This window comes from Ovis canadensis, chromosome 14 (assembly GCF_042477335.2).
Source record: "Ovis canadensis isolate MfBH-ARS-UI-01 breed Bighorn chromosome 14, ARS-UI_OviCan_v2, whole genome shotgun sequence".
Classification (NCBI taxonomy): Eukaryota; Metazoa; Chordata; class Mammalia; order Artiodactyla; family Bovidae; genus Ovis; species Ovis canadensis.
In genome coordinates, this window is record NC_091258.1 from 38,908,704 (window position 1) to 38,934,947 (window position 26,244).

At 58.1% G+C, this 26,244-nt stretch overlaps 2 protein-coding genes and 2 long non-coding RNA genes across 24 annotated transcripts in view; 2 read left to right on the top strand and 2 right to left on the bottom strand.

Moving 5' to 3' along the window:
* The first annotated feature begins 179 nt into the window (after positions 1-179).
* On the top strand, positions 180-18,742 carry KATNB1 (katanin regulatory subunit B1). Of its 3 annotated transcripts, none has more exons than XM_069552889.1 (20): positions 180-408; positions 1,503-1,789; positions 6,016-6,146; positions 8,602-8,719; positions 12,036-12,136; positions 12,534-12,575; positions 13,497-13,580; positions 13,794-13,909; positions 14,262-14,333; positions 14,479-14,629; positions 14,776-14,966; positions 15,071-15,201; positions 15,610-15,660; positions 16,595-16,686; positions 16,802-16,921; positions 17,013-17,162; positions 17,361-17,437; positions 17,523-17,597; positions 17,831-17,947; positions 18,308-18,742. In XM_069552889.1, exons 2-20 carry the CDS (start codon positions 1,750-1,752, stop codon positions 18,438-18,440), a joined length of 1,992 nt encoding a protein of 663 aa, XP_069408990.1. In that variant the 5' UTR covers positions 180-408; positions 1,503-1,749; the 3' UTR covers positions 18,441-18,742. The 3 variants fall into 3 exon arrangements, with proteins under 3 accessions (XP_069408990.1, XP_069408991.1, XP_069408992.1); XM_069552890.1 differs by having other exon boundaries at positions 184-353; XM_069552891.1 differs by lacking the exon at positions 180-408 and adding an exon at positions 1,206-1,371.
* Positions 6,594-8,857, bottom strand: LOC138419803 (uncharacterized). The gene is made up of 2 exons (XR_011249072.1): positions 8,092-8,857; positions 6,594-6,941 (listed from the first exon to the last, which is right to left on the bottom strand). It is a non-coding gene; the product is annotated as an uncharacterized lncRNA (long non-coding RNA).
* A 476-nt stretch (positions 18,743-19,218) lies between the features above and the next one.
* LOC138419804 (uncharacterized) lies at positions 19,219-19,785 on the top strand. Its single transcript, XR_011249073.1, has 2 exons — positions 19,219-19,380; positions 19,569-19,785. It is a non-coding gene; the product is annotated as an uncharacterized lncRNA (long non-coding RNA).
* KIFC3 (kinesin family member C3) overlaps positions 19,737-26,244 on the bottom strand; it is a 40,445-nt gene continuing 33,937 nt past the window's right edge. For 10 of the 19 annotated variants that reach the window (XM_069552878.1, XM_069552872.1, XM_069552882.1 and 7 more), the window contains 8 exons: positions 25,676-25,780; positions 23,704-23,834; positions 23,074-23,197; positions 22,716-22,845; positions 22,398-22,627; positions 21,636-21,770; positions 21,121-21,229; positions 19,737-20,411 (listed from right to left, as the gene is read on the bottom strand). In XM_069552878.1, the coding sequence (XP_069408979.1) occupies positions 20,386-20,411; positions 21,121-21,229; positions 21,636-21,770; positions 22,398-22,627; positions 22,716-22,845; positions 23,074-23,197; positions 23,704-23,834; positions 25,676-25,780 (990 nt within the window). In that variant the 3' untranslated portion in view covers positions 19,737-20,385. Of the gene's footprint in view, positions 20,412-20,607; positions 20,637-21,120; positions 21,230-21,635; positions 21,771-22,397; positions 22,628-22,715; positions 22,846-23,073; positions 23,198-23,703; positions 23,835-25,675; positions 25,781-26,244 lie in introns of all 19 variants that reach the window. The other 9 variants (XM_069552871.1, XM_069552879.1, XM_069552874.1 and 6 more) reach the window with 1 other exon arrangement.

Genomic DNA, 26,244 nt, shown 5'->3' on the forward strand with positions numbered 1-26,244 from the left:
TTCGAAAAAAAATTTTAAGTGCAAACTAGTTTTCGTGAAAGAGATGGAAAGGGGAAGAACGGGAAAGCTTGAGGCGGAGGCGGAACCAAGAAAACGGAAGCTCGCATTGGTTCACTAGAGGCCTAGGGGCGGCTCTTGAATTCTCCTTCCTCGTGATTAGTCCAATTCAGGAAGAGGGCGGGCACTTAGGAGAGGCGGCAGAACCGCCTGCTTCTATTGGTCATACCAGAAGGGAGGTGGCGCGCTCGCGGCGGCTGATTGGTGCTGGGAGTGAGGAAGGAGGGGCTCTGAGCCGGAGGTTTTGTTGTGAGGGTCGGTTGTCAAGCAGCGGCCTATCAGGCCAGGGGATGGAGGCAAGTGGGGGTCGCGCCTGGAGCCGAGCCTCGGCCTCCCGAACCGCAGCTGCAGGTGGACTGGGCGAGGGGGTGAAGGGGCGAGGCGGCGAGGGGAGGTTGAGCCCTGGGTTGGGCCGAGCCAGGCGGGGCCAGGCCGGGATGCGACGGAGAAGGCTCTGGGCGGAGGGAGGCTGGAGCCAGTACTGAGAGGAGTGGGAGGGTTAGGCAAGGCCGAGAGACCAGCTTCAGCTTCGGGAGGGGCGGGACAGGCGTGGAGGCCCGAGGGGAAAATCCTGGGAGGCCGGAAGGAGAGCCGGGGGTCTGCAGGAGGGGGATGAATGGGGACTCTTGAAGCAGGAGAGTGAATGAATGGGGATACTGATAGCAGAGAGAAAAGGGGGGACTTAAGAGGGTCTGGCGAGGCAGGGCCCAAGTTAGGGAGCCCTGGAGACCGGCTGTGCACACACAGGCGGCAGGGAAAAGGAGGAGAGAATGGAGAACTAGAGAGGCAGACCTGGGGAATCCAGGAGAGAGAGGCTTGGAGGAGCGGATAGGAGGCTCCATGAGGTCGCCTTTTAATGCTGAAGAGTCATACCGACTCATGTCCAATCTGGAGGCCTAGTTCCCAGCGCTGTCCTTGGGAATGGCAGGGACCTGGAGTAGTTCCCTTGATATATGCTGGACTCCTAGGGCCCTCTTCAAGACTCTCCCTAGAGAAAACTTCAGTCTCTATCTCTTGGGTGCCTCTCGTGGCCCCCTAAACTTAGTCTCTGACTCCGCCCCTTTCCCATACGTCAGACAAAACTGACTCTGAGATCTATCAGAACTGCAGACATGTGGTCTTTCTTCCCCGCCCCACTGCAGCATTTCAGCTGCATTTCAGGCAGCCAGCCTCCTGAAACAGAACCTCCTCCCATCATCCTGGCCTCTGAGAGAACCTTCTTTTTCTCTGTGCTTCAGTCACCCTGCCTGAGATACCCCCTCTCCAGATTCTCAAACCCAGCTTGCAGTGGAGCTCTTGTTTCTGGTGGCTTTGGTGGGTGTCTGTTTTTATCAAGTGGCCTTGGTCATCCAGGGAGCTGCAGCTGCAGTTCTGTAAACCCAGGGACCCCCCTGAGCTCCCCCTGAGTGTTTGCTAACAAGCCATCACCTCTGTTTGTATTCCAGCCCAGTGTTGAGCTGAGATGGCTCAAGCCTGACATTCCATGACCCAGGATCCCAAAAGGCACGCACGGGCTGCTGCTGTGGATGATTTAAAACCACGAGGTGGTCCTGAGAGGAGGCATTCCCTCAGCCTGCATGTGTGGAAACTCCCTGCCAACTTGATTGGTGGATCTGGGGGGGATCCACCCCCACCCCACAAGGAAAGCACAGTCTGTTGTGGGTGGAGCTTCAGGTGCCAGCCAGCTGAAGGATGGCCACCCCTGTGGTCACCAAGACGGCCTGGAAGTTGCGTGAGTGGCTTGCTTTTTTACCCCATTTATCCCGGTAGCTGTTTGTTGGTGGGTGGCCTGGACCTTCAACTTTGTCTCCCATTCTTGGCACAAGGGGAGACTCCCAGGCTTTGGCATAAAATAGACCAACATGGCAAATCATGACTTTGGCACTGAGTGACATTGGCTCAGTGACTTAACCTCTCAGAGGTTTAGTTTCCTGTCTGTACGATGAGATAATCACACTTCCATGCCAGAACTGCTGTGAGATTCCAGTGAGAAAATGAACATAATGAAGCACTTAGCAGGATTTCCAGTTAGGCCGGCAGATAGGTTGGTGCCCCTCGAAGACGTCCTTGGTGTTTTCAGACGTCTCACCAGTCAAGCTCCCTCATCAGATGAGAACATCTTGGGACTGGGGCGGAGGTGAGAGGGTAGGCAGAGGGCTGCTAATAGCCTCTGCAATGTATCTGAATCCAGGTACCACCCACCCCCACCAATACTGTAAACTGACAACTCTAAACTCTTTTGATCTTAGGACGCTTTTACATTCTTAAAACTTACTGAGGATCCCAAAGAGTTTTTGTTTATGGGACTCATATCTACCCACATTTACCACTTCAGAAGTGAATAGTGAGACATTTGAACACATAACACACAAACACACTGTTAGTGATGATGTCGTCACATGTCATGTATCTTCTGGAAAACTCCGCCGTATTCTTGTGAGCGGATGAGAGTATAAAAGTCAAACTCCACCTTAGTATATGATAAAAAGTAGTTTTGTTCTCTTGGATCCCCTGAAAGGATCTTGAGGGTCCCAGGTTTCCCTGGATCATATTTTGAGACCTGTTGCTTTGCAGCTGGTGCCTCTGTGGGCCATATTCCTCTAGTAATAACTGGTTGGCATAGATCTGGTGTGTCCAAACTGGTCATCCTTTGCTATGAGCTGTCCCTGGCCTGGGCTGTTTTCAGAAGCAGGGCCGGGCTCCTCTACTTTTTAACTGTGAGAACCTGAGCAGAACTCTCTGCTGGGTCTCAGTGTCCTCATTTGTAGATGAGAAGATTGGGCCATGTTCAAATTGCTCCTCAGTCCCAGGGTTTAGGGAGAATCATGTTATGGGCTCCCAAGGAGGTGTACTTTGGACAGAATGGCTCTGTATTTATTGGGGTTATGTATATGTATATATATATATATATATACCTTCAACAGCTGGTTTTTCCTGAGAAACCAGGAAAGAATCAGGCACTGGGGAGCCAGTGGAGGGCAAAATAGGCAAGGTCCTGGTACAGTGAGGCTTAGAGTCTGGGGAGCACAGCACGTGGGAATCAGGTAATCACACTCACCTGTCTCTCCTTCTCTGATTTCAAGCTGGAATTTGTGCTTTAAATCAGTTCACTACATGGTAGAGGGGGTGGGAGTAGAGGAGTGTGGTGGGCTGCCTAAACAGCATGTGCAAAGGCCCTGAGGCAGGAAGCTTGGTGGGTTTCAAGGTCTTGGAGGAGGCCATGGGCTGCAGCATGCTGTGGGAAGAATGTGGTGCCACATAGGCTGGTAAGGTCTTCTGGGACCTTACCCAGCCCTTCTGAGGCTTTGGCTTTATCTGAAAAGCAAGGCCAAGCCATCAGAGCATTCAGGTGGGCAGTGACGTGATCAGGCATATTGGGCATCTGCTGACAATTTCATGTGCACAGCAGTTTCCATGGGTATAAACTGTCTAAAGAGCTCAAAGGCCAAATGACCTCTGGCTCCTTATGGTTCTAGAGTCTGAGGAGGATCAGAAAGTGCTTGTTGAAGCCTAGTTCTTTGCACCTTCTGTTGGCAGGCCAGTGCTTAGCACTTCTGACCAGAACACAGTGTCCCCCTAACTCTGGCTGGGATGTGGGGTCCAGAGTGTGCCCCCTGAGCTTGGGAAACCAGCGTGAGCCTGGGCCCCACAGTAGAGCAGCAGCCATCGGCCTGGCCTGCTGTGAGGACTTTTATTTGTTTGTATTTAAATTCGGTACCCAGGCCCGGGCCACTGCAGGGTACCATCCTTCAGGCCAGACTGGGAGCTCTTGGGCCAGTGCCCTGTCCGAGGCCTTCTCTGCCTGATGTCTGAGGAGTGCCTCCCTTTTCCCACTCCACCCACTGGTCCCTCCAGGGGTTCCAGCCAATCCCCTGGTCAGGCTGCTTGCAGGGGAGTAGTCTGAGCCCTTCTAGAGGGGCCCAGTCTTCAAATTCTGCTTGCCCTAAAATCTGTGGTTCCTCAGGCTGGATGCCCTGTCCCCGGAGCCATCTGCCCAGGCTGGAGCACGGAGACGAGAACCTTATCACTGTCACTCCACACCGTCTCTCAGCGCAGGGCCTCTAGCGGACACGCAGGAAACATCCATGCTATGTATTACTGGCCGTCTCTTCAGGCAGTGGTCCTGAGATGCAGAGAGGGGTGACAGTGGGCCCAGGAGACCCAGTGTGGTGGGGTCCAGCCCGAACTTTCCCTGGGAAGGCTGAGAGGCAGGGTGGGCAGCAAGGCCTCCTGGTGGGTCACACGTGGAGGGCGTCACATGTAGGGAGTGTCTTCAGAGAAGGGGAGGGGCCGCGGGCTGGGGGGTCACAGTGCTCAGGCGGTTTGGCCTCTAGCTGGGTTGGGCAGTCAGTCTGGCCCAACAGAAGCTCATGAACAGATATCTCTCTCTGACCAGAACCCCAGAGCACCCACACATCTGTGCTGCAGTGTCCAGGGGACAAAAGGCTCCTTGGCCGAGGTGTGGACCAGAGAGAGGCCCAGCTTCCTCAATTCCAGAGGCAGGGTCCCCAAGGCCCCAGCTCATGTTTGGGCCTCCCAGGAGCTCTCACCCGGCTGGGGCTGGCCCCGCCACCCCTTGAGGTGGGATGTCATCTGTGAGCTTGAGCCTGGGGCCTAGGCCCCCAGGCAGTTCTGGCAGCCCCTGTGAGGCATGCCACGTGGCCAGCATCCTTCCCCAGCCCAGCCTCCCTGCGGTCTGAGGCCAGCGCTGCAGAGACCCCCAGGCAGGGCAGAGGCTGGAGCAGGCACCCCGGACGGGCCTCTGCAGAGCAGCTGCACCGCCCTCCCCCTCAGCATCGCCCAGGCCGGCCGCCCAGCTGCCTCAGCATGTTTCTCTCATCTGTGTGGGGACACTGTTTCTTTCCTCCCCCTTCTTAGGAGAAACTGCTCAGGCCCTGGCTCGGAGACCTAAGCTGCCTTTTGGTTCCTTGCCTGTTCCTTCCCTGGCGATGCCCTCTGAGACTTACATCTGCTGCACCCTTGTCCCCCCACCCCAAGTCCAAGCCATGGGCCCTCGGGGCCACCCACAGTGACCTTACCTCCCTCTCTGTCCATTTGGCCCTCACACCCAACCCCTCAGTTCAACGTCTCCTGCTCCCTCCTCACGCAGCCCACCTGGATTTCTCCTGGGCCGCAGTGCCCACTCTCCATGATGTCTGATCTGTAGCCTGCCTAGCAGCCATGAGTATTCAGCCCCTCACAGAAGCTCAGAGGAATGTCCTCAGTGAATCCTCAGCAGTCCAGTGAGCCACACACTATTATTATTCCCATTTACCCAAGCACAAGTGCAGCACTCAGAGAGGGTGAGCAACTTGTCCAAGGCCACACAGCCTGCAATAGCAGAGCTCAGACCAGAGCCCAGTCCGTGATTCTGAAGCTGAGGGCTGAAGCCCTGGCTGAGCTCACCTGGGGACAGCTTGTCTGCAGTTGACCTGTACGGTTCTGAAAGTGGGTTTCCCCAAGCAGGAACACCAAGTGGCAGTTGAGAGGCCCTTAGGTGGTACATGGGTCAATATTTTTTATTTCAATCGTTGTTCTAATTTTTCTTTTTGTATCATAGAAAAAATGTAGTGAACATATCAAGCTTGTAATTTTCATGCATGTTATTGCTTAAATGACAGAGCTAAACAAAACTAGCAAGTCGGTTTTTAAAACCGACTTAGTAACTTAATAATAGTACCCATTGATATGCAGAAAAAGGAAAAAATTCATGAGGCTTAAGGGTAGGATGGGAGTGACTGAAGTTGAGAAATTGTTGTTTTTGTCTCAGGCCCAAGCCCTGTGCTGTCTCACCGCTCATGGCGTGTGTCTGGGCACCAAAGGGAGCCGCAGGGAGCAGGGCCCTCCCTCTGGGCTTCCAGTGCCAGGGATGGGGGCCGAGCAGGATAAGGCCCAGCCTGCCTCCACCTGGCTTGTCAGGCCCCTGACTGTCTTCTCCCTCTGCTCTTCCCTGTATAGAGGAGATCGTGGCCCACGCCAGCAATGTGTCCTCGCTCGTGCTGGGCAAAGCCTCTGGCCGGCTGCTGGCCACGGGCGGGGATGACTGCCGCGTCAACCTGTGGTCCATCAACAAGCCCAACTGCATCATGGTGAGGTTCGCCCGGTGGGCGGGGCGGGGCAGATGGGCAGGCCAGGGATGGGCGCTGGGAGTGGGCAGCTCTGCAGAAACCCAGCACATCAGTGCCCCCCCCCAACTTGTCTGCTCAGGGAAGTCCAGGACACCCAGATGGCTGGGACAGTGGCCAGTCCTCAGGAATGAGGAGCGGGGGTGGTCACCTGGTGTGGGAAGGAACTCTAGGGAGCCTGTATGAAAAGGCTAAAATAAGTCTACAGGCCCGAATCTGAGCCTCCCCTGCCCATTGGCCTCTCCACTTGCCTGTCAGTTACATGCAGGGTTATTTTGATTCATTACCCACCTCATTCCATAAATGGGATTTGAATGCCCCTGGTTGGAGCTGGTTAGAGGACTGGTTCTTTACTAGTGTTAATGAACTCAACTCTGCTTGGCTTGGGAGCCAATACATGAGAGGCAAGTGTTGGTTCAAAGGAAAGGTTGCTTTATTCAGGAGGCTGGCAGCTTGTGGGGAGGCGATCTTGTGTCCATTAGCCAGTTCCCTGCTATTGATCAGAGGGCAAGAACTTTTAAAGGGGAGTTTCAGAGGTGTGTAGTTGACGTGAGGGAGCTACGTGCAGAGCAGCACAGCCAGCTCTGACGTCATCTTGAAGTCGGCTGTGCGGTGGTCCACCGAGCAGCATCTTCAGCCTCGCGGTCTGTCTGTTCCTGTTTCTTTGAGGCCAGTTCTCAGAACTGTGGCATCTTACGCCATGGTGACCGTCTGGTTGTCATGTAGTCAGCTTCTTCCATCTGGTGGGAGTTTTGATATCTACAAGACAGCTCACAAGACAGGGTTCAGATCAGTATCCCCAGCCCTTGAGAGGGAACCGAAGTTCCTTAACTTTGTTTAATGACTAAGCTCTTATTGTTTGGTCTCATTTGACTGCTTTCCTTTGCTGCTTCTGCATTTTCCTTATTTCTCTTGATTAAATTTGTTCTCTGACAAAAGTTTTTCAACAGATAAAAGGCAGGCAAAGGACATGGAGGTGGGTGGCGTCTGTCCTAGGAAGGCCCTGTAGGATTCTGCTGCATTTCATTAGCATTGTCCCCTTGGTTACACAACTATGTTCAGTGCCAAAAACCGTTTTCCAAAACAGGAAATCACACAGAAGGGAAAAACATACAGAAATGAGTTATATGCAGTTTGATTATGCAAGGACATTACACCTGGTCCTTTGGTCTGTGTGCTGCTAGGGGCTGCTAGGGGCTGATGTCTGCACACATGGGCATGCACATACGTGCAGACTTGTGCCTATGTGTACACGTGCAAACATGCCCACGTGCATACACACAAATATGTAACAGTGTGTTTCCAGTACACTGTCTTACTCTTCTGTAGCCTGGTTTGTTTTTTTTAAATATAGCAACAGTGCGAGTGTTTTCCTGTGTCAGCAAATACCCTTTTACAACATGATTTTTAATAGCTTTGTGGTATCCCATTGTAGGGTTGAGCCCGGCTCCCAGCATGGAAGTTACAGCCGGGTTTTTGGCTCAGCCCAGCCACAGTGGGGCACATCCTCGTCTCCCTAAATCTTCAAACAGATCTGCAATCATAAGATTGAATCTGTGCGTGTGTACTTTTTATAAAGCTTTCAAAACATATTGCCAAACTGCCCTCCAGAAGTCAATTTACATAACTCATCGATGGCACTGAAGCTTGCCCTCTCCCCCTACAATCTTGCTGCACAGGGTCGTATTCTTTTGACTCTTGACCGAGTAAAGATTTAAAAGGAGGCGACGTTTATTAGTAGAAACGTAATCAACTCAGTTTTCTTATGAGATCCAGCGGACAGCTGAGATCTGACCCAAACCACGGCCAACGTTAAGGTCAGAACTGAGATTGGGTTAAGAAGAAAATTGAAATTGTTTTGGGGGGTTCAGGTGTGTTTCCCGCTCCCTGAAAGTCCAGAGTAACATACCCCAATTGAAAAAGAATCAACAGAGGCTGGTCTGAATTGGGGAGAGTGTCCGTGTTTCCAGCAGAATCACTCCTGGGTCCTCTGGTTTCCAGAGCCCCTGCCTGAGAGCATGGCTGGGTCCTCTGATGGGGGTCAGCCCCTGGGGAGCTGGGGGCTCCAGAGGCCGCTGACGGGTCAGACCTCAGTTCTGCCATGGTTTCCCCTCTGGAGGGCTGGGCCAGGCAGAGTAGAGATGGGAGCACAGTCCAGGAGGACAGTGCTTTGGACTTGGGACTCAAGGGTCAGCTGCCCCACTGCAGGGCCACTCCTGCAGGTGACGTTCCTGTTGGGAACACAGCGGGTGATGGTGGAGCGTGGCTGGGGTCTGGCCCACTTTCAGTCCTGGGAGCCGAGAGACCTGGGGGCGCCACAGGATCCCTGCTTGATGGCTTCCCGGGGATCCAGGATTGAGGGGGAGCAGCTGGGGGTCTGTTGACACAGCGCACCAAAGCTGCTGCCTTCTCTCCTCAGAGCCTGACGGGTCACACGTCCCCCGTGGAGAGCGTCCGTCTCAACACCCCCGAGGAGCTCATCGTGGCCGGCTCCCAGTCGGGCTCCATCCGTGTCTGGGACCTGGAAGCTGCCAAAAGTAGGTGTCCACGCCTGCCTCCCCCCACGCATGCCTGTGTGGTGCTTGTCCCCAGCTTTCCCGTCCAGCCACTTTCTCCAGGAAGCCTCTCCTGAGTAGGTTGGGTGCTTCTCTCCTGGTTCAGTGACCAGATGGTGTGTTTTAGGTTCCAGGGTTGCTTTGGGAGGTCATCCCAGATCCCTCACGTGGGACATGCTTCTCTCCTCTCCTCCCCCACCTCTCTCCCTCCCCCCTCCCTCCCCCTCCCTCCCCCCTCCCTCCCCCTCCCTCCCCCCTCCCTCCCTCCCTCCCTCCCTCTCTCTCTCTCTCTCTCTCCCTCCCTCCCTCCCTCCCTCCCTCTCTCTCTCCCTCTCTCTCTGCAGGCTCTCTCTTCCTCCCTCTCTCTCTCTCTCCCTCTCTCCCTCCCTCCCTCCCTCCCTCTCTCTGCAGGCTCTCTCTTCCTCCCAGTGTCCTCAGGTTTCACAGTGAGGGGCCTTGGTGGGCATGTTCTCGTCCCTGTAACAAGTCCTCGCTGGGGTCTTGGTCTGTAGACTCATGCCCTCAGTTCTGGGCCAAGTAGGGAGTCCCACTTACCCTAGAATGGGAACTGCCTCTCAGCCTCACTGGCTGTTGCCGCATAAGAATGTGGGCACAGTGTTGCCAGCTCTACAGACTTTTTAAGAGAAGCTGGGAATCTGGGTATTTATGTGGAATCCACCCATTTCTAAAGGTTGACTGCTAACTCAACATACTTTTCAGAACACTGTGCAGGCTGACACTCAGAGGTCCAAGTAAAACCTGCTTGCTCACTGCTTTTGCCAGCCTCTAGTCTGGACCTTGCAGCATGCCAGGTGGGAGGCCATCTGCTCCCTGAGGGATGGGAGAGGAAGGGGTTGCATGGTTTTTTGCCGAGTCTGCCTCTCCCAGAAACGATGCCCTGGCTGAGACTTAAAGGTCATTCTGGCCTCTCCTCTGGTGCCTGCAGGATGCTTTGCTGCAGGATGGTGGCCAGTGGCCACATATGCCCAGTGGCTATGCATGCCCAGTGGCTAGGTTCATTCTGCTCTCGTAGAGGTGTTCCTCAAGTTAGGACCTCACTTGAGGCTCTTGGGTGATACTTGCCTACCCAGTGGCGGACTGTTTCAGAAAGACAGAGCCCCAGGACCTTTTAGATAATAAACAGGGCTGCGAGCTTAGCATCTCAGCACTCAGTCCCACTGCCTGGTCCCATACAGGACCCACAAGGCGGGGGCATCGCTGGACAAGGGGTCAGGGAGGAGCATGCCCAGGCTGGCTGGGCTCCAGCCAAGAAAACAGAAAGGCTCAGGCAGCAGGTGGTTCACCTCTGGGAAGCCTCTGCCTGGACCCAGATCCCAGTGGAGGGTACCAGCCATTCGCCATTCACAGAGGAGCAAGACATAAAGAGAAGCCAAGAGTTGTGATTTCACAGCCTTGACTTTCATGCACAAGGGAATGTGAGGAACTTCTTGAGGTAGGCAAAGAATGGAGACTGAAGACGTCTGGGATTCCTGAGCCCTAGGCTCCTAGGGCTCGCAGTTCTACAAGCAACTTGTGACACACCCCAGACCCCACTCCCAGAGAAACTGACTCAGGAGAGGGATGGGCCCAGGATCTGGCTTTCATAAGCTTCTAGCTGGTGCTGATGCAACACCAGGTTGGCACTGTCTCCTTTTCTGACAGATGGGCAAACAGCCCCAAGGAGGGCCCTGAACTTGGTAAAGACTCCATGGCTGGGGTGTCTGACCGCAAATCCTGGTGTCAGGACTCCCATCCCAGTGCTCTCTGCCCTGCTATTTGGCAGGGGTGGGTGGGTTTCAGTGACAGAAGAGAAACTTGCCCTCAGCATTCTCGGCAGGAAGACCTAAGACCTCAGGCCCACCTCCACCCCCACCCACCACAGTGTGGGTGGGAATGATACAGAGGCAAACTGGCACCTCACATGCAGAAAGGGGTTGGTAAAGGGTTGCCTGACTGTGGCTGCAGTTGCCCATCACTGGAGGGTCCAGCTGCTCGGCTGGAGGGTTTGGAAGTTCCCATGTCGGGTAGACAGGCCCTGGAGGCCCCTCCTCTCTGCAGCTCCTGGATCCCGTGACCAAGTGGGGCATCAGGAGGCCCCGAGAGCCCTCCCAGGACCGAAGAGCAGGGCAGAAATCACACCAGAAGAATGTGGTCCTGCCTGCTTTCCATGGAGAGCCAGAGGGCGAGGGCGGGTCAGGCCAGGATCCCACAGGAAGGCGGTCTGGGCTTCATGAAGCTGGCCTACGCAGGGGTGGGATCTGCTGCATCCTCTGGGGTGGGGCTGGGTTTTGGAAGCCTGGCTCTGGGATGCAGAGCAGGTGGGCTGGCAGGGGCGGCATGGACTGGAGCATGTGCGAGAGGAGTGTGCACCTTCCAGGGCCTGGACTGGGCTGCATGTGCCCGAAGCCCCCTTGGCCAGAAAGGCAGCGCTGAGCCCCCGATGGCGTGTGACAGCTACAGTGTGGGGAGGGCAGCTGCTCAGATTTTAGTGTCTTCGAATTTTGTCCTTAAAGCATTATGTCTGGAGTCTGCTTGAACACCTGCTCCAACAGAGAGCTCACTACCTCACAAGGCAGCCTGTTTCACCTTGGCTCAAACCTGAGGATCACTGGACTGCCACACTTCTTTGTGCCAGCACCCTTGGCACGATCAGTTTCATTCAAACAGCAGAATTATAAATCTTCTAAAAAGCAAGGCATATGAGGCCAGAGAGAAGAGGCAAACTTGAGTGGTACCAGAGAAAACTGATACAGAAACACAAGCCTCCCTCATCCACCACCAATGACATCCTGCTCAGATACCACCTCCTCCAAAAAGCCACTCTGGATTTCTCTTTCCAACCTGGCGGCTTCTCCCCCAGCTTGGACCGCTCCTGCATCCCTCTCCTCGTGCTGTCTCAGGTGTGATGGGATGCCTGGCAGGTCATAAGCTCCATGTCCACAGGGCCTAAACCGAGTGCAGCAGCTGCTCGACTCTGCTGACTTCGGGGCTTCACTCTTGTGAGAACACGTTGGCACAAGCCCAGTGGTACAAGCCACATGGTGCTTACAGGGAGTTTTCTGCGGGCTCGTGTAATGGCAGAAATGGCTGGCATCTCTCAGGAGGAAAATAAGAAAAGTTAGCTGTTAGAGCGGTAGGACTCTGGTTGATCTTCCTCCCCATCTTGAAAGTCTGTATTACTGTTGTGTTTTTCTGTGTTGTCACTACGAAAGCACACACACAAACGAACACTGAAGCTCTTTCTCTTCGCTGTCCTGTTCACCTCTCACACCACTGTCTCTGCTCTCTCCCTTGTTAGTCCTTCGCACACTTATGGGACACAAAGCCAACATCTGCAGCCTGGATTTCCACCCTTATGGCGAGTTTGTAGCCTCGGGTTCCCAGGACACAAACATCAAGGTGAGACACCACTCAGCACCCTGGCTCTCCCAGGACTGGGCCAGCAGTGGAACCAGGATGTTGAGTCCCACCCCAGGGGGTGGGCTTCGGCTCTGCGGGGGCATCTCCCCTGTGTGCCGCAGCATCCATGTCCCCCCACCCCCACCCAGGCAGGGAGATGTGGGAGCACTGGCCAGACATTTGTACTCGGAATGCCCAGCTTTACTGAGTAGTTTCGAGACCCCTGTCATTTGGGGGTGTAATGACCTGGAGGTGCTCAGAGCCCCTCTCTGCTCATGGCCATCTACTGCCCTCTGACCCAAGCTCTAGGACTGAGCTTGGCTAGGCCTCCCCAGCGCAGCCCACCTTGGTTGTGACCTGTCCTGACCCCGGCCCCTCTCTGCTCCTCACTTCACAGCTCTGGGACATCAGGAGGAAAGGCTGTGTCTTCCGATACAGGGTAAGTGAGGCCCCTTTGTCCATCATTCCACAAGCACCTTGAGGGCATGGAGCCTGGGGCGGTGCCCAGACCCTGGCAGGGGCTGGAGGAGCTGCTCATCCCGCCTGGTGAGAGCATGAGAAACAGAAAGTCCAGATGAGAGACGCGCTTCTGGAGCAGAGCAGGGGTGCGCTGGGTGGCCCACCTGGACCCCCAGCTTTCCCTGCCTCCCCACAGAACCATGTTCACCAAACTGTGCTCCACAGTTTGTAGGCTGGTAACAGGTGTTATTCGGAGAAGGCAACAGCACCCACTCCAGTACTCTTGCCTGGAAAATCCCACGGCGGAGGAGCCTGGAAGGCTGCAGCCCATAGGGTCGCCAGGAGTCGGACATGACTAAGCGACTTCACTTTCACTTTTCACTCTCATACATTGGAGAAGGAAATGGCAACCCACTCCAGTATTCTTGCCTGGAGAATCCCAAGGACGGGGAAGCCTGATGGGCAGCCGTCTATGGGGTCACACAGAGTTGGACACAACTGAAGCGACTTAGCAGCAGCAGCAGCAACAGGTGTTAGTAAATAAAGGGGGTTCCTGTTCATATGAGTTTCAAAGCACTGAGTTTAATAATTATTTTTCGAAGTTGTCGGACCCTTTGACATAAGAGGAGGCATTTAACTCTCCAAAAAGAGGCCCAGGACACATTGCTCCTCAACCTGTAAGACCACGAGGTCTTGATCTCCTGGAGTGTTCTGCAGGACTCGGGGGGTCCGTGACCACCTGTGGAGAGGTGTTCCTCTGTGGCATCTCCCGCAGGTGGCCGTCTGTCACTTCTCTGCCTGCTCCCAGGAAGCACTTGCTTGTGGAGGGCAGGGAGGAGGGTGAGGAGGGTAGCCCACAGGGCCCAGCCCCTCCAGCGCTCATGCTCTGTCCTGTCCTCAGGGGCACAGCCAGGCTGTGCGGTGTCTCCGGTTCAGCCCCGACGGGAAGTGGTTGGCATCGGCCGCAGATGACCACACGGTGAAGGTAGCTCCCGGCCAGACGTGGGCCCAGGGCTGGGGACTGGGGTCTGCCGATCACACCCAGGTTGGGTCTTCACCTCCCTCCCCATCGGGCTTGCCCGCCCCAAGACTGTCCAGAGTGGGAGGCGGTTCTTGGATAAGGGTGCGGACTGGTTGAGAGGGTGGTCCAGAGGCTGAGGGCCAGGCTGGTCCTGACCTCCAGCCCACCCTGCCCCAGCTCTGGGATCTGACTGCTGGCAAGATGATGTCCGAGTTCCCCGGCCACACGGGGCCTGTCAACGTGGTGGAGTTCCACCCCAATGAGTACCTCCTGGCTTCTGGCAGCTCTGACAGGTGAGGAGGAGGAGCAGGGCCTGTGGCCTGTGACCGCCACACCTCTCTCCTCTCCGTGTGCTTCTGTCCCGATCTGACTTTTGGTCCTGGGGTGTCACATCCTACCTAGACTGAACTGACTGCCAACCAAGCCAGCCTGGGACCCAGGCCACATCTCTCTCCTGACTCCAGTTTCCTGGCCCCAGTGTCCTGGGCCTTGCTGGGGTGTCTGGATCCAAGGCCGGTGTCCACTTCCCACATGCTCAAGAGAGGCCCTGACCTGGGGGTGGGTGGGCAAGTGTCTGCAGAAAAGCGGGTTTTCCCAGCCACCGGCCTGCGTAGAAACCAGCATGAGGCCTGGCTTTCTCTGCAGGACCATCCGTTTCTGGGACCTGGAGAAATTCCAGGTGGTGAGCTGTATCGAAGGGGAGCCAGGGCCTGTCAGGTAGGCAGGTGGTGGGCGGGGCCTCCTCCGGGCCGTGGGGCTTGGCTGCGGTGGCCCTTTCCTGTCTCCACTTCCGCTCTGGTCCTGGGCTTCCCGGAGCCTCTCCGGAGGCTTCTGACCCACGGCCCCCTCTCGGCTGGCCCAGGAGCATCCTCTTCAACCCCGATGGCTGCTGCCTGTACAGTGGCTGCCAGGACTCGCTGCGCGTCTACGGCTGGGAGCCCGAGCGCTGCTTTGATGTGGTCCTCGTCCACTGGGGCAAGGTGGCCGACCTGGCCATCTGCAACGACCAGCTGGTGAGAGAGCTACCGCCCACCTTGCATCTTTGTGCCGGGCCGCCGGCCTCCTCCCGCTCAAGTCCCCAGCTCCCTCCTGGCCCTGTGGGGACTCTACCCTCAGGACCCCATGAAGGGTCCCGCCCCAGCTCCTCCATTTCCTGCAGATAGGCGTGGCCTTCTCCCAGAGCAACGTCTCCTCTTACGTCGTGGACCTGACGCGGGTCACCAGGACAGGCACGGTGGCCCAGGACCCCGTGCAGGACAGCCGGCCTCTGGCGCAGCAGCCACCCCACCCCAGCGCCCCCCTTCGCCGAATCTACGAGAGGCCCAGCACCACCTGCAGCAAGCCTCAGAGGTGGGGTGCTCGGGGCCTTGGAGGGCACTTGGGGGTGCAAGAGGTGGGCCCCCTGGCCTCACCAGCCCCCCTCCCCACCTCCCTTTGCTCTGCCGGCCCCTCAGGGTGAAGCAGAACTCAGAGAGCGAGCGCCGCAGCCCCAGCAGCGAGGACGACCGGGATGAGCGGGAGTCTCGGGCGGAGATCCAGAACGCAGAGGACTACAATGAGATCTTCCAGCCCAAGAACAGCATCAGTGAGGCCTCTCCCCTCTTCCCATCCCCGCCCAGCCCTACCATCCCCCTCTGGGACGCAGAGGCAGATCATCCTTTCCAGGATGGTGTCCACATTTCTGCGCTCCCCTTAGCCTAATTTCTCACCCACGTCTGGGCCCGGCTCTGTCCCCAGGTCCTCTAGGCCCCAGCAGAAGCCCAGCAGCCCCTCGGTGCTCAGCCTGCCAGGGGCCAGGGTCTGAGGAGGGGCAAGCCTGAGGGTTCAGGCCCTAGGAACAGATCATGAGCTACAGCTGTATGTGTGCCCTGGAACCACTTACCCATCTCCCGCATCCTGTGGGGCCCTGGGCCCCCGCCAACTGGGCCCTGAGGGCTCAGACAGCAGCCCTGGGCTGGTCCATGTGAGTCCCCAGCCCCCTTCACCTCTGCAGGTCGGACGCCACCCCGAAGAAGTGAGCCCTTCCCTGCACCCCCAGAAGATGGTGAGTCATGATGGTGAGGCCAGGAGCCCTGGCCTCCTGGGCTCCCCAGTCTTCTTCCAGGCTGCCCCTCCCACAGGACAGTCCCCAGCCTCTCTCCCCTTGGGTCTTTTCCCTCCATTCACCCAGAAATCACCTAGTGTGTGCCAGGTGTTGCGCTAGACTCTGGTAACAGCATGAAAAAGCAGGCAGGTGCCTACACCCAGTGAGGAAGGCGGGTGGCAGACAGCCGTGTGGGAGGAGGAGCCAGGTGTGGTGAGAGGCACTAGGGCTCGTGTAGATGGGGGCTGTGAGGCTCTGCAGAGGCGGTGCATCAGGCAGGCCTGGGGGTCAGGTGAGGAGATGGGAGGGAACAGCCTCAGGTGGGAGGGAGCTAAGAGGAGGGTGGGGGTTTGGGGGGGCCAGGTCCCCAGGCCCTGGGAGTTGGGTTTTGCTGCTGGAGGATTTTTGCTGCTGGTTTTTGCTGCTGGAAGATTTAAGAAGGGAGAAAAACCTGATCTGCTTTATGATTGAAGAAGGTGGGACGTGGCACCCTCATCTTCCAGCCCAGCCTCCCCCTCACCCCCCGCCACCAGCTTTCTCCTCAAGGGGCCATCTTCCCGAGCCCCTAAAGCTGGGTTCCTGAAGCACCTCTCTCTCCCACACTCCTATTCATCGTCCACTCAGCACCAACTCCCCCTGCAAAACACACTCCATTCCTAGTGAGGTGTCAGGGCCACCACTCCCTGGGTCCCATCCACATGTGGTACTCGGTTCCTGCTTTCTGCCAGACCAGTGGTTGAGTAGGTGGAGAGGGAGGGGACAGGCCCGCCCTCTCCTCCAGGCCTCCCCTGTTAGAGGTGAGGCGCCACCCAGAGTCCCAGCCTAAGCCCTGCCTTCCCACCTGGCCCTTCTCCCGACCTGACCTGACCCAGGGATCTTTCCCTTCTATCTCCAGACATGGCCACAGCCAAGGAGGCAGCAAAGCCCAGCCCAGCCACGGACGCACAGTTCCCGGTGCCAAACATATGTCCAGGTGGAGCGGGCACGGTATGAGGCTCAGAGAGGGCCTGGTGTCCTGAATCAGGGCTGGGGTGACCCTTGCCGGAGAGGGGCAAAGGGGGAGGCCTTGGGCTGGCTCCCTGCTAACTCTAGACCCTTCCAGCTTGAGGTCCTATCCCGGCCCCCGGTCGTCACTTCCACCCCTGCACCCAAGGCCGAGCCTGCCATCTTTCCTGCCACCCGCAATGAACCCATTGGACTGAAGGCCTCCGACTTCCTGCCTGTGAGTGGGGGGCCCAGGCTAAGAGTGGGTGGAGGCCCATGGGGCGAGGGCAGAGCTTGGCTGCCAGCATCCGGGCACCCATCCCACGCAGGCCGTAAAGATCCCCCAGCAGGCAGAGTTGGTCGACGAGGATGCCATGTCCCAGATCCGCAAAGGCCATGACACCATGTGTGTCGTGCTCACCAGCCGCCACAAGAACCTGGACACTGTGCGGGGCGTGTGGACCACAGGCGATATCAAGGCAAGTGCCATCTCTGCTTGGGTTTGCAGCTGAGCTGAGAATAGAGCTTCTGGGGTGGGGTTGAAGGGGTGGTAGGCGGCTCCTGTCACCACACCTTGCAGTTTTATGTACACCCCTCAGTAAAGCCCGTGATCACATCACACCCAGGCAGGGCCACTGTGTCCCTGGTCCCCACTAACGGGCGCTCTGTTTGCACAGACATCGGTGGACTCGGCCGTGGCCATCAATGACCTGTCTGTGGTCGTAGACCTCCTTAACATTGTCAACCAGAAGGCGTGAGTGGCCATGACGGAGGATGGGAGGGGGGGGGCGTGGGCAGGGCCAGGTGCTGAGGGCATGTGTCCCTGGCCCTCTCCCCAGCTCCCTGTGGAAGCTGGATCTGTGCACCACGGTTCTGCCGCAGATCGAGAAGCTTCTGCAGAGCAAGTATGAGAGGTACGCGTGGGGAAGCCACACCTGCCTCACAGAGGGGCGGGGTGGAGGTGGACCACAGGAAAGACCCCCCAGGGCTGGTGCACTTGGGTGGCTGCACCACACTGCTGTCCCCTTCAAAGTTGGAAGGCCAGAGTGACCACAAGTCCATGCTGCCTCTGGCCCCATCTCTGCCCCACTTTGTCTCCGTGAGCCATGTGCTCTGTTTGGTTCTATCCATCCCTCTGCCCTTGCAGCTATGTCCAGACGGGCTGCACCTCCCTAAAGCTGATCCTGCAGCGGTTTCTGCCCCTCATCACAGACATCCTGGCGGCCCCACCCTCCGTGGGTGTGGACATCAGCCGGGAGGAGAGGTGAGGAACCCCGGCAGTGGGGAGGGGTGTGTGGTGTGTGTGTCTGTGTTTTTATGTGTCTGTGTATGTGTGCGCACGCCATGTCAGGCAAGAGCACACAAGCCTCCTTGTTGATGGCCCTGGTGAAACAGCCAACAGAGGCGGTCACTGTGCCTGGGACAGTGGCTCAGGGCATGGGGTGGGGTTATTAGAGCCTGGGCTCCTCCATGGCCTGGCTGTGGCCTGGGCCCTGCTCTTTGGGTCTCAGCCTTCCCCTGGGAGGAGGGCTGGTGTGGTTAGTACAGGAAAGGCCCTGGGGTTGGGCGGGGGGCATGGGACCGTGCCGGCTGGCCACCTCCAGTGCTGACCTTATGCCCACAGGCTGCACAAGTGCCAGCTCTGCTACAAGCAGCTCAAGAGCATCAGCAGCCTCGTCAAGAGCAAGTCGGGCTTGAGTGGCCGCCACGGCAGTGCCTTCCGCGAGCTGCACCTGCTCATGGCCAGCTTGGACTGAGGGGCCCAGAGAGTGGGGGTACCCTCAGGCCTGGCCTCGGCCCCACTCCTGTTCCCTGTGCACCCACTGGCCCATGAGCCTCTGCCCGGCCCCCACTGCTGCCCCGTGGCCATCCTGGAGGCGGCGGTGCTGGCCCCCTGGCCACTCCTCAGCCCTGAACTCTGACAACTTCTCTGCAGCAACAGCTGCCCAGCTTTGCCCAACTCCTGCTTCCTGGGGCAGTGAACTGAGCCCTGGGGCTGCTGCTGTAAGGGGCTGCTGCTGTAATTTATAAGGTGAATTTTATTAAATTTGTAACTATTCCCGCTTTCCTTGCTGGGAGGTGCAACCTCTGGCAGCCACAAGGCTCTCCTGGGCCCCTGATGGCTTCTTCAGAGAGGAGACCGACCGCTCCTTCTCCCAAGACCCAGAGGTGGTGCGCCACGCTGGGTGGCCAGCAGGGGGCAGCAGAGTGATGGGCCTGCGGGAAAGGGTAAGTTCAGACTTATTCTGGGGGAAGGCGGGCACAGCAACTCCCCACGAAACCGGTGAGGGGTGGGCTCAGGCTCTCCAGCCCAGCCCGTCTGTTTCAGCCACACTCCCACCTGTCCAGTGGATGCGTCTGAGGCCAGTCAGCAGCTGTACCCTGCAGGGGGCTGGGACCCCAGCCTTGCAGTGGGGCCACTTAATGCGGTGGCTGATCCAGAGCTCACCGCCCTCCCTCCACCCCCAGAGGCCTCCAGGGATGGGACTGGAAAGGCAGCTACCCCATGCTCTGAACAGTTGCCCCTCCCTGCAGGAGCCCCCAGTGCTGGCTGGCCAGAACAGGTCCCCTGACCCAGAAGTCACCCTGCTTCTCCTCCTGAGGCAGCTTCCTGCTCATTTGGTGCGAGGACCCCACAGAGCCCTGCACATGTTTCCCCAAGGCTGGGACCAGGTGCAGACCAGCACCACTTCCATGGTGGGGAGCCTGGTGGGCATGGCACCAATGGTTGGGAGCTGTAGGCAGAGGGAGGAGGGGGGTGGCACTTACCTATGGCCATTCACCTAAGGGGGCAAGGCCAGGGCAGAGGGCAGGCAGTGGAATAGGGACCACTGTGGCTAGGTTTTTGGCAAGCCTTTGGAGAGCTTGAGTTTCCCGTTTATTAGGTGACGGTGCCAGTACTCGTATGGGTCAGTCATGATAAGGATGGAGGGGAGGACACTGGATCCTGACTTGGGTGACAAGCCAGCACTGGGGAACCACCCACAACATGCCAACAGCCTGCTCCCTGCGTCTGATCAGGGACTCACAAGACCAACTCTTCCAGACAGTGCTTGTGTAAAAAGGTTATTTTAATAAGTAAAAATGGCTAAGCTTCCAAAAGTTCTTAAATAGGATTTCAGAGGGAGGAAAATGTCAAGAGGCTAGTGAGCAGGGAGACAGCCTGGTGCCAGGCAGAAGAGGGGAGCAGCAAGATCCCCACCCACTGGCCTCCTGCCGGCCATAAATAAAGCCCGACCCGCGGCAGGAGCGGGCCTCCTGTGTACATGTAGGAACACTATATACATGCCTGGCGAGATGCTCTACCTCCAGAGAAGAGCAGGACAGGGCTGCCCACCAACCGCCCAGCTCCCACAGTTCCTGTGCCTTCTGGAGGGGCCCTGCGGGCTGGGAAGGGTTGGGCCAGCCCAGGCGAGGGCCCACCCTCCCACACAACACACTTGCCCTCCCCACAAGGGTGCACACTGATGACCTGGGCCTGCCCTTCCAGCTTGTGCCACTTGCACCCAGAGCCACAGCCAAGAGACATGGTTTCCTTCTGAACATGTTTCTCATCTCTTAAGGGGAGATGGGGTCAAAGAGGCACCTCCACTCTGGCCTCTGCTTTGCAGGCTCCAGACACTGCAGCAGGGACGGGGCAGCCATGCACGGAGACCCAGTCGCTGGTCCCTGGTCCCTGGTCCCGCAGGGTGGGCATGTCCATCATACAGGCAATGGCCTGGACTTCCCTATGGGAGGAGGTAGGTTTTGTCAGCACCCGGACTGTCAGCCTCTGTCCTAGAGCAGGAGGCAGCCGGGCAGAAGCAAACAGACAGCAGGCAGCGAGCCCCAGACCCAGCCAACTTCCCAGCACAGCCCTGCAACCCGAGGCAGCCAGGCAGGCGGGTGGGCGGGCAGCCCTGGGCTGCTGGCCCCCACACTCACCTGGAGACTCTGCAGCCCCAGCCGTCAGGCTGAAATCAAAGCAACAGGTGTCTCACTGGTAGGCTTGCCTTGGGCTGGGACCCACCCCCAGGACTCTGCTGCCCACACCCCCTTTAGACTCAAACACTTGGCAGGCCCTTCTGTGAGTGGGCCAAGCTGGGGGCTGGTGCCCCGGATTCTAATCACCCATCCACGGCCTACTTGGGACGCCATGTCTTTCATGAACCCAGCCTCAGAGAATTGCATCCTGGGCCTCACATCAGCGGTCTAGCTAGGAGTCCAGAGGGCTGGCTTCCCTTCCTGACACTCCGTCTCCATGGAGCCTTCAGTTTCCCATCAATAAAATGGACCCAGCACTGTCTGCCCTGACTACCTCCCAGGGCCAAGGAAGGTTGTGAAACTGGTCTGGAGAAGTTTTATAAATTTAAAGCCCACTCCGATAAGGGCAGCCCAGTGGCTGTGATCAGCCTATGGGGGAGGCTCCCCACCCTGGCTCACTCCCTGAAGACTCACCTGAGGGCTGCAGCTTCCTCCTGATAGATCCTGGGCGGCTAGTGGTCCCAGAGCCAGGGGCCGAATGGGCTCGCGCTGAGGGCTGTGGCGTCTGGCAAGCTGACTCCCACTGTGGGCAGAGAAGGGCAGGTGGGCGGGTCCCCCGCCACCCATGTGTTTCCCCTCCCCAGCCACCCAAAAAATGTTTTCTCATCTGCAAAATGGACATGACGATGATACAATAACCATGGGAAGAAGGTGGGAATTAATAAAGAAGTTAACTAGTTACTACTGAGCATCTGTGTGCCAGCCTGCACCTCCCTGCCCCACCTCCAACCAGCTGATGACCCCTAGGTACCTCTGAGGTCAACAAAAATGCCTGGACTGAAGAGACTACTGGGTTTGGGTTCAAGTTCTGACTCCACCCCCTCTGATATGTCCCCCTCTTCCCCACTCCAGGCTGTCCTCCCCGCCACATCCTCCCTCCTGCCCATGACCGGAAGTCTTTGACCCAGCGCCAGCAGGGGTCCCTGTACCTCTAGGTGCTCCTGGCTGGACCATGACCCGAGCTCTGTCCTGCGGGATCCGGGGCCCAGCTCCACAGAGCGCACCCTCTCAGCAAACTTGAGGGAGTAGAGCGTCTCACTGGTGTTCTTCTCCACAGGGGACACCTAGGGGACACACAAGAGCTCACTCTCCACCTGGCTGGCCAGCTGTCCTCACAGAACTGGAAGGGGCATCAGAGGGAGCTCACAACCAGGGGATTCTAGAAGGCTCCCTGGAGAAGATGAGAGGGAGGGGAGCTGTGGGGGCAACTTCACCAAGGTGGCTGAAGTGGAGGAAAGTGAAAGTGAAGTCACTCAGTCGTGTCCGACTCTTTGTGACCCCATGGACTGTAGCCCACCAGGCTCCTCTGTCCATGGGATTCTCCAGGCAAGAATACTGGAGTGGGTTGCCATTTCCTTCTCCAGGGGATCTTCCCAACCCAGGGATCGAACCCAGGTCTCCCGCATTGCAGACAGACGTGTTAACCTCTCAGCCACCAGGGAAGCCCTTAAGTGGAGGAAGCTGCAAGCAAAGAGTGACTGTGGCCAGGTCTGTTGGGAAGGCTGTGGGGTGGGGTTGGGGGGCACATGTCACTGACTCTGAAGCTGCTGAAGACAAGAGGCTTTTCTCTGCACAGCCTGCGGGGTACCCGGGCTGCAGGGGAAGGAAGGGGGTGGGAACCCCTGTTCTTGGAACTGGCCAAGTCCGTACACGCTGATGGCCACCCTGTCCAGCCCACCTGAGGCCCTCACCTGCACCACCATGAGGGTCTTGCTGTCCCCGCTGAGCGAGTCCTGCAGCAGGTAGGTGAGCTTGGAGTTGCGGAAGGGCACGTGGCCCTGCCGGGAGCGCAGGGCGGCGATGACATCGCCCAGGGCCGACAGCGACTTGTTGATGTGCTGCGCCTCCCGCAGGCGGCTGCCCTCCGCCCCCGACTTGCCCACGCGCTCCGAACCGGCCAGGTCCACCAGGTTCAGCTTCCCTGCGGGGAGGCCGCGGGCAGGTCAGGACCGCCCCAGGAGAGGCTGGGGTGGGGGTGCTCGGGCCGGGCGCTGGGGGTCCTGGCTCACCCGTGGTGCGGAGGCCGGTGCTGCAGTCCACGCCGCGCACCGTCACGATGAGCAGGGCGTGCGAGCGCGAACTGTGTTCGTTCAGGTTGGTGAACTCCGTGGTGCGGTTGGTGTGGCCGAACTTGAACACCTGGAGGCGGGAAGGCCGACGCACCGGCTTTGGAGTGGGGCCTTCGGAATCCCCCAGTCCTGGAGCACCCCTATGAGGGGGCGTCACCCGCTACCTCCTCCGCGGGAGGAAACAGGCTCCCAGAGGCCTGCGGACCCAGCAGGGCCCGAATTGGAGCTCTATCCCTTCGGGCGGAGCCGCTCTGCTGTGGGTGGAAGCCTCCCAGCCTTGGCCCGCCCAGCTCCTCACCTTGTTGATGTCCTCCACGCTCTGCACCTGGAACTCGGTCAGCCCCGGCACATATAGCTGCCCGCTGCCGTCTGGACACAGCCGGATTTCCAGTTTCTCCTGGGGCTCCTGTCCCAGCAGGTCCCTGAGGGCAGGAAGGACGGTCACGCCCTCCTCCCAGTCTGCCTTCTGCTTACACTTGCACCCGCCCCCAGCCTGGAATGTTCTCCCAACCATCACACTTCACGATGCCTTCCTGGACACCAAGGGGCTCAGCCCCTCTCCCTCCCCAGCCCCAGCTCCTCTCAGGCACTCAGTTTGCTGAAGGGCAGAGGCAGGAATGTTCCCCACAAGTCCTGGGGTGGTGTTAACTCCAGCCCCCATGCTGCACTGAACCCCTGGAGGCAGGGTTCCCCAAGACCCCACTCTCACTTCTCACCACACAGTGCAGCCTGCAGGTGGGGTGAGGGCACTTCCAGAGGGAAAGGAGGGCCTTGGTCTGCCTGTCCCAGGTGGGCTCAGTGGGTCCTCCGCCCCGCCTGCCAGTGCAGGGGAGGGGCCTGGAACCAGTGGACTCTCTGGGCCTCGTCACAACATTCCACTCCCGCGTGAGAGGCCCACCTGGCAGCCCCTCACCTGAGGGCCCCTCACCTGAGGGCCTCATTGTAGATCTCCGCCGCGCTGACGGCGATGGTGTACTCCCAGTCGGGTGCTTTCTCCTGCACCTCAGAGAAGAGCAGCCGCAGGGCCCGCTGGTTGATGCCTGGGTTCTCAGGGGTCCCCTGGGGGTAAAATCAAGGCCCCAGTGAGCCAGGCCTCTCCCCTCTCCCCACAAAGGCTGGCCTGTGCAGATGCTCCCCACCTGCCCTGGCTACCCTTCCCAGGCCGGCCTCCCCAACTTAAGCTGTCACATGCCGGCCTGCCCTCTAAACACCCTCCACCAGCTACAAGCTGCTTCACCTCCTTGGGCCAGTTTTCTCACCCACCCTGCCAAGATTGGGCCTGAGACTTAAAGCAGAGCACCAGGTGGGACTTGGCCCGGGGCCTGCACACAGGGGCTGCTGATGGACACCTGGCCCTGCTGGGCCCCCTGGGAGGAGCCACTGGGAATGTGTGACTTCCCTGCTGCTGCCTAGAGTGGGGGCTCAATGTCAGCTGGGCCGAGAGCCAGGTTCTGCGGGAGAGCTGGCGAGTGAACTGGGGCCGGATGGGCTGGCTGGCCTTTCTAGAAACAAGTCTCGAGTCCTCACCTGGGCCTCCCTTTGGATGGCACCTTCCACCCCCACTTCCGCTTCTGCCACTGGGGCCTCAGTATCCTCCCCACACCCTCCAGCCCCGTGGCCTCTGCCCCGCTGTCCCCTCTGCCCCACAGTCCTCTCTGTGACTGGCTTCGGTGTCTATACCAATGTCCCCTCCTCAGGGAAGCTTCCTTTCCCTTCAAATGCCGGATCCCTCCCTCACTGTTGGTTCCTTGTTCCTGGCTGAATTTTCCTCTCTAGCACCTGACCGAAGGACACATGGTGACTTGCCGTGGGCACTGCCATCTCCCCGTGGGTGGGCCAGCTCCACAGGGCAGGTACTCTGGTCACAGCTGAGCCCCAGGCTGGGTACTTGATCCACGTGGAGCCTCAGCCTGGATGAGCCCCTGGTGTCACCTCAACTCTGGGCACCCAGAAAGAGCTGGGAGCCTAAGCGTGTTGCACTCACTCCCTCCAACCACCCCCTTCCCCTTCCCATCTTCCTTTGGCCCGCCTCGCACTAAACAGTCTAATCAATCCCTTCTTGAGGGAAAAGAAGGTCCAGATTGGGGAAGAAAGGCCCACCACAGGAACCTTCCCAGTGGGTGTCTAACAGCCTGGGCCAGCAGGGCCCTCTCACGGCCCCTGTTGGGACACCAGGTCACCTCTCCTCCTCCTCTACCTGGAGAATCCCGTAGCAACCCTCAAGAGCCAGGGAAATAACAAAAGACACAAACCAAAGACACACCCTGGGACCAGCTTTCCATTTTTGTCTACAGTCAAAATTCTTCCTCCTCTCAATGCCCCTATTCCAGGCCACAGCCCGTAGAGGCGGGTGTGGGGTGGGGGGAGGGTGCTCCAGGTGGGGAGATGAGGCCCTGCAAGCTGCAGGTAAGAGCTGGGCACCCCACGACAGCCTCCACTGGCCAGTCTCTCCCACTGCCCAAGGATCTCCTTGAGGGTCGAGGTCCCCCTTCATTCATCTCGACACCCCCAGGGCCCAGCGTGAGCAGCCATACAACAGGAGCTCAATACATGTGTGTGGTTGAAACGAGGGCAATCCTGAGATTCGTCACAGCAATCTGCCCTGGACTCTTAGCCCAGGCCGAGACCCCTCTGGGGCCAGAGGTTGTTGTCAGCATACCTTCCCCTCCTCCGTACCTACTGGGACCATGCAGGTGTGCTTGGGCAGGGCACCCCCTCTTTAGGCCTGGTGCCTTAGGGTTAACACAAATAATTATGGGCTCGGCTCTAAGGCTGTGAAGCCCAAGTGAGGCAAAACATGCCCCACATAGAACCTCGAGACCAGTGAGGGGTACCCCCATCAATGGCAGCAAGGGGGCAGTCTTCACTCTGAACCCCTGCTCCATCCAGTGGGTACCCACCTCCATTGTGTATGTCTTGCCAGCACCCGTCTGGCCATAGGCAAAGATGCAGACATTGAAGCCATCAATGCAGGAGGTGATGAGGGCCTGCACTTCCTGGAACACCTGCAGAGAAGACATAGGATGGAGGATGTGGAGCTGCCAAGGCTGCTGGCCACCCCCAACCCCAGCCACCTCCTGACCACTCCCCTCCTTCAGCAACAATATGGCACATGTTATCATGGGCAACCAGCTCACTGCGGAGGAATTTGTGACTAATGAGTCATTTACACTAGGCGTCAGTGGGCAACCTCATTGCCAAAAGACTGAAAGGAAGTCAGGGTAGTAATTACTGCCCACTGGCACATGAGGAAGGGGCAGCCTGGGCCAGGAGATCAGGAGCCCTCCCCCAGCTTTTCCCCCTCTCAAGGGAGAGGCAGCATGTGCCTGGCACCTCCACTGGCTTGCGTGCCAGCCAGCGACAAAGGATGGGGGCAAAGATAAAGCCTAGCCTGGGCACAAGCAAAACAAGCCTCTCAGGCTGGCCCTGGCAGAGATGAGGGAAGACCAGATGCTGAAAACACCTGGCT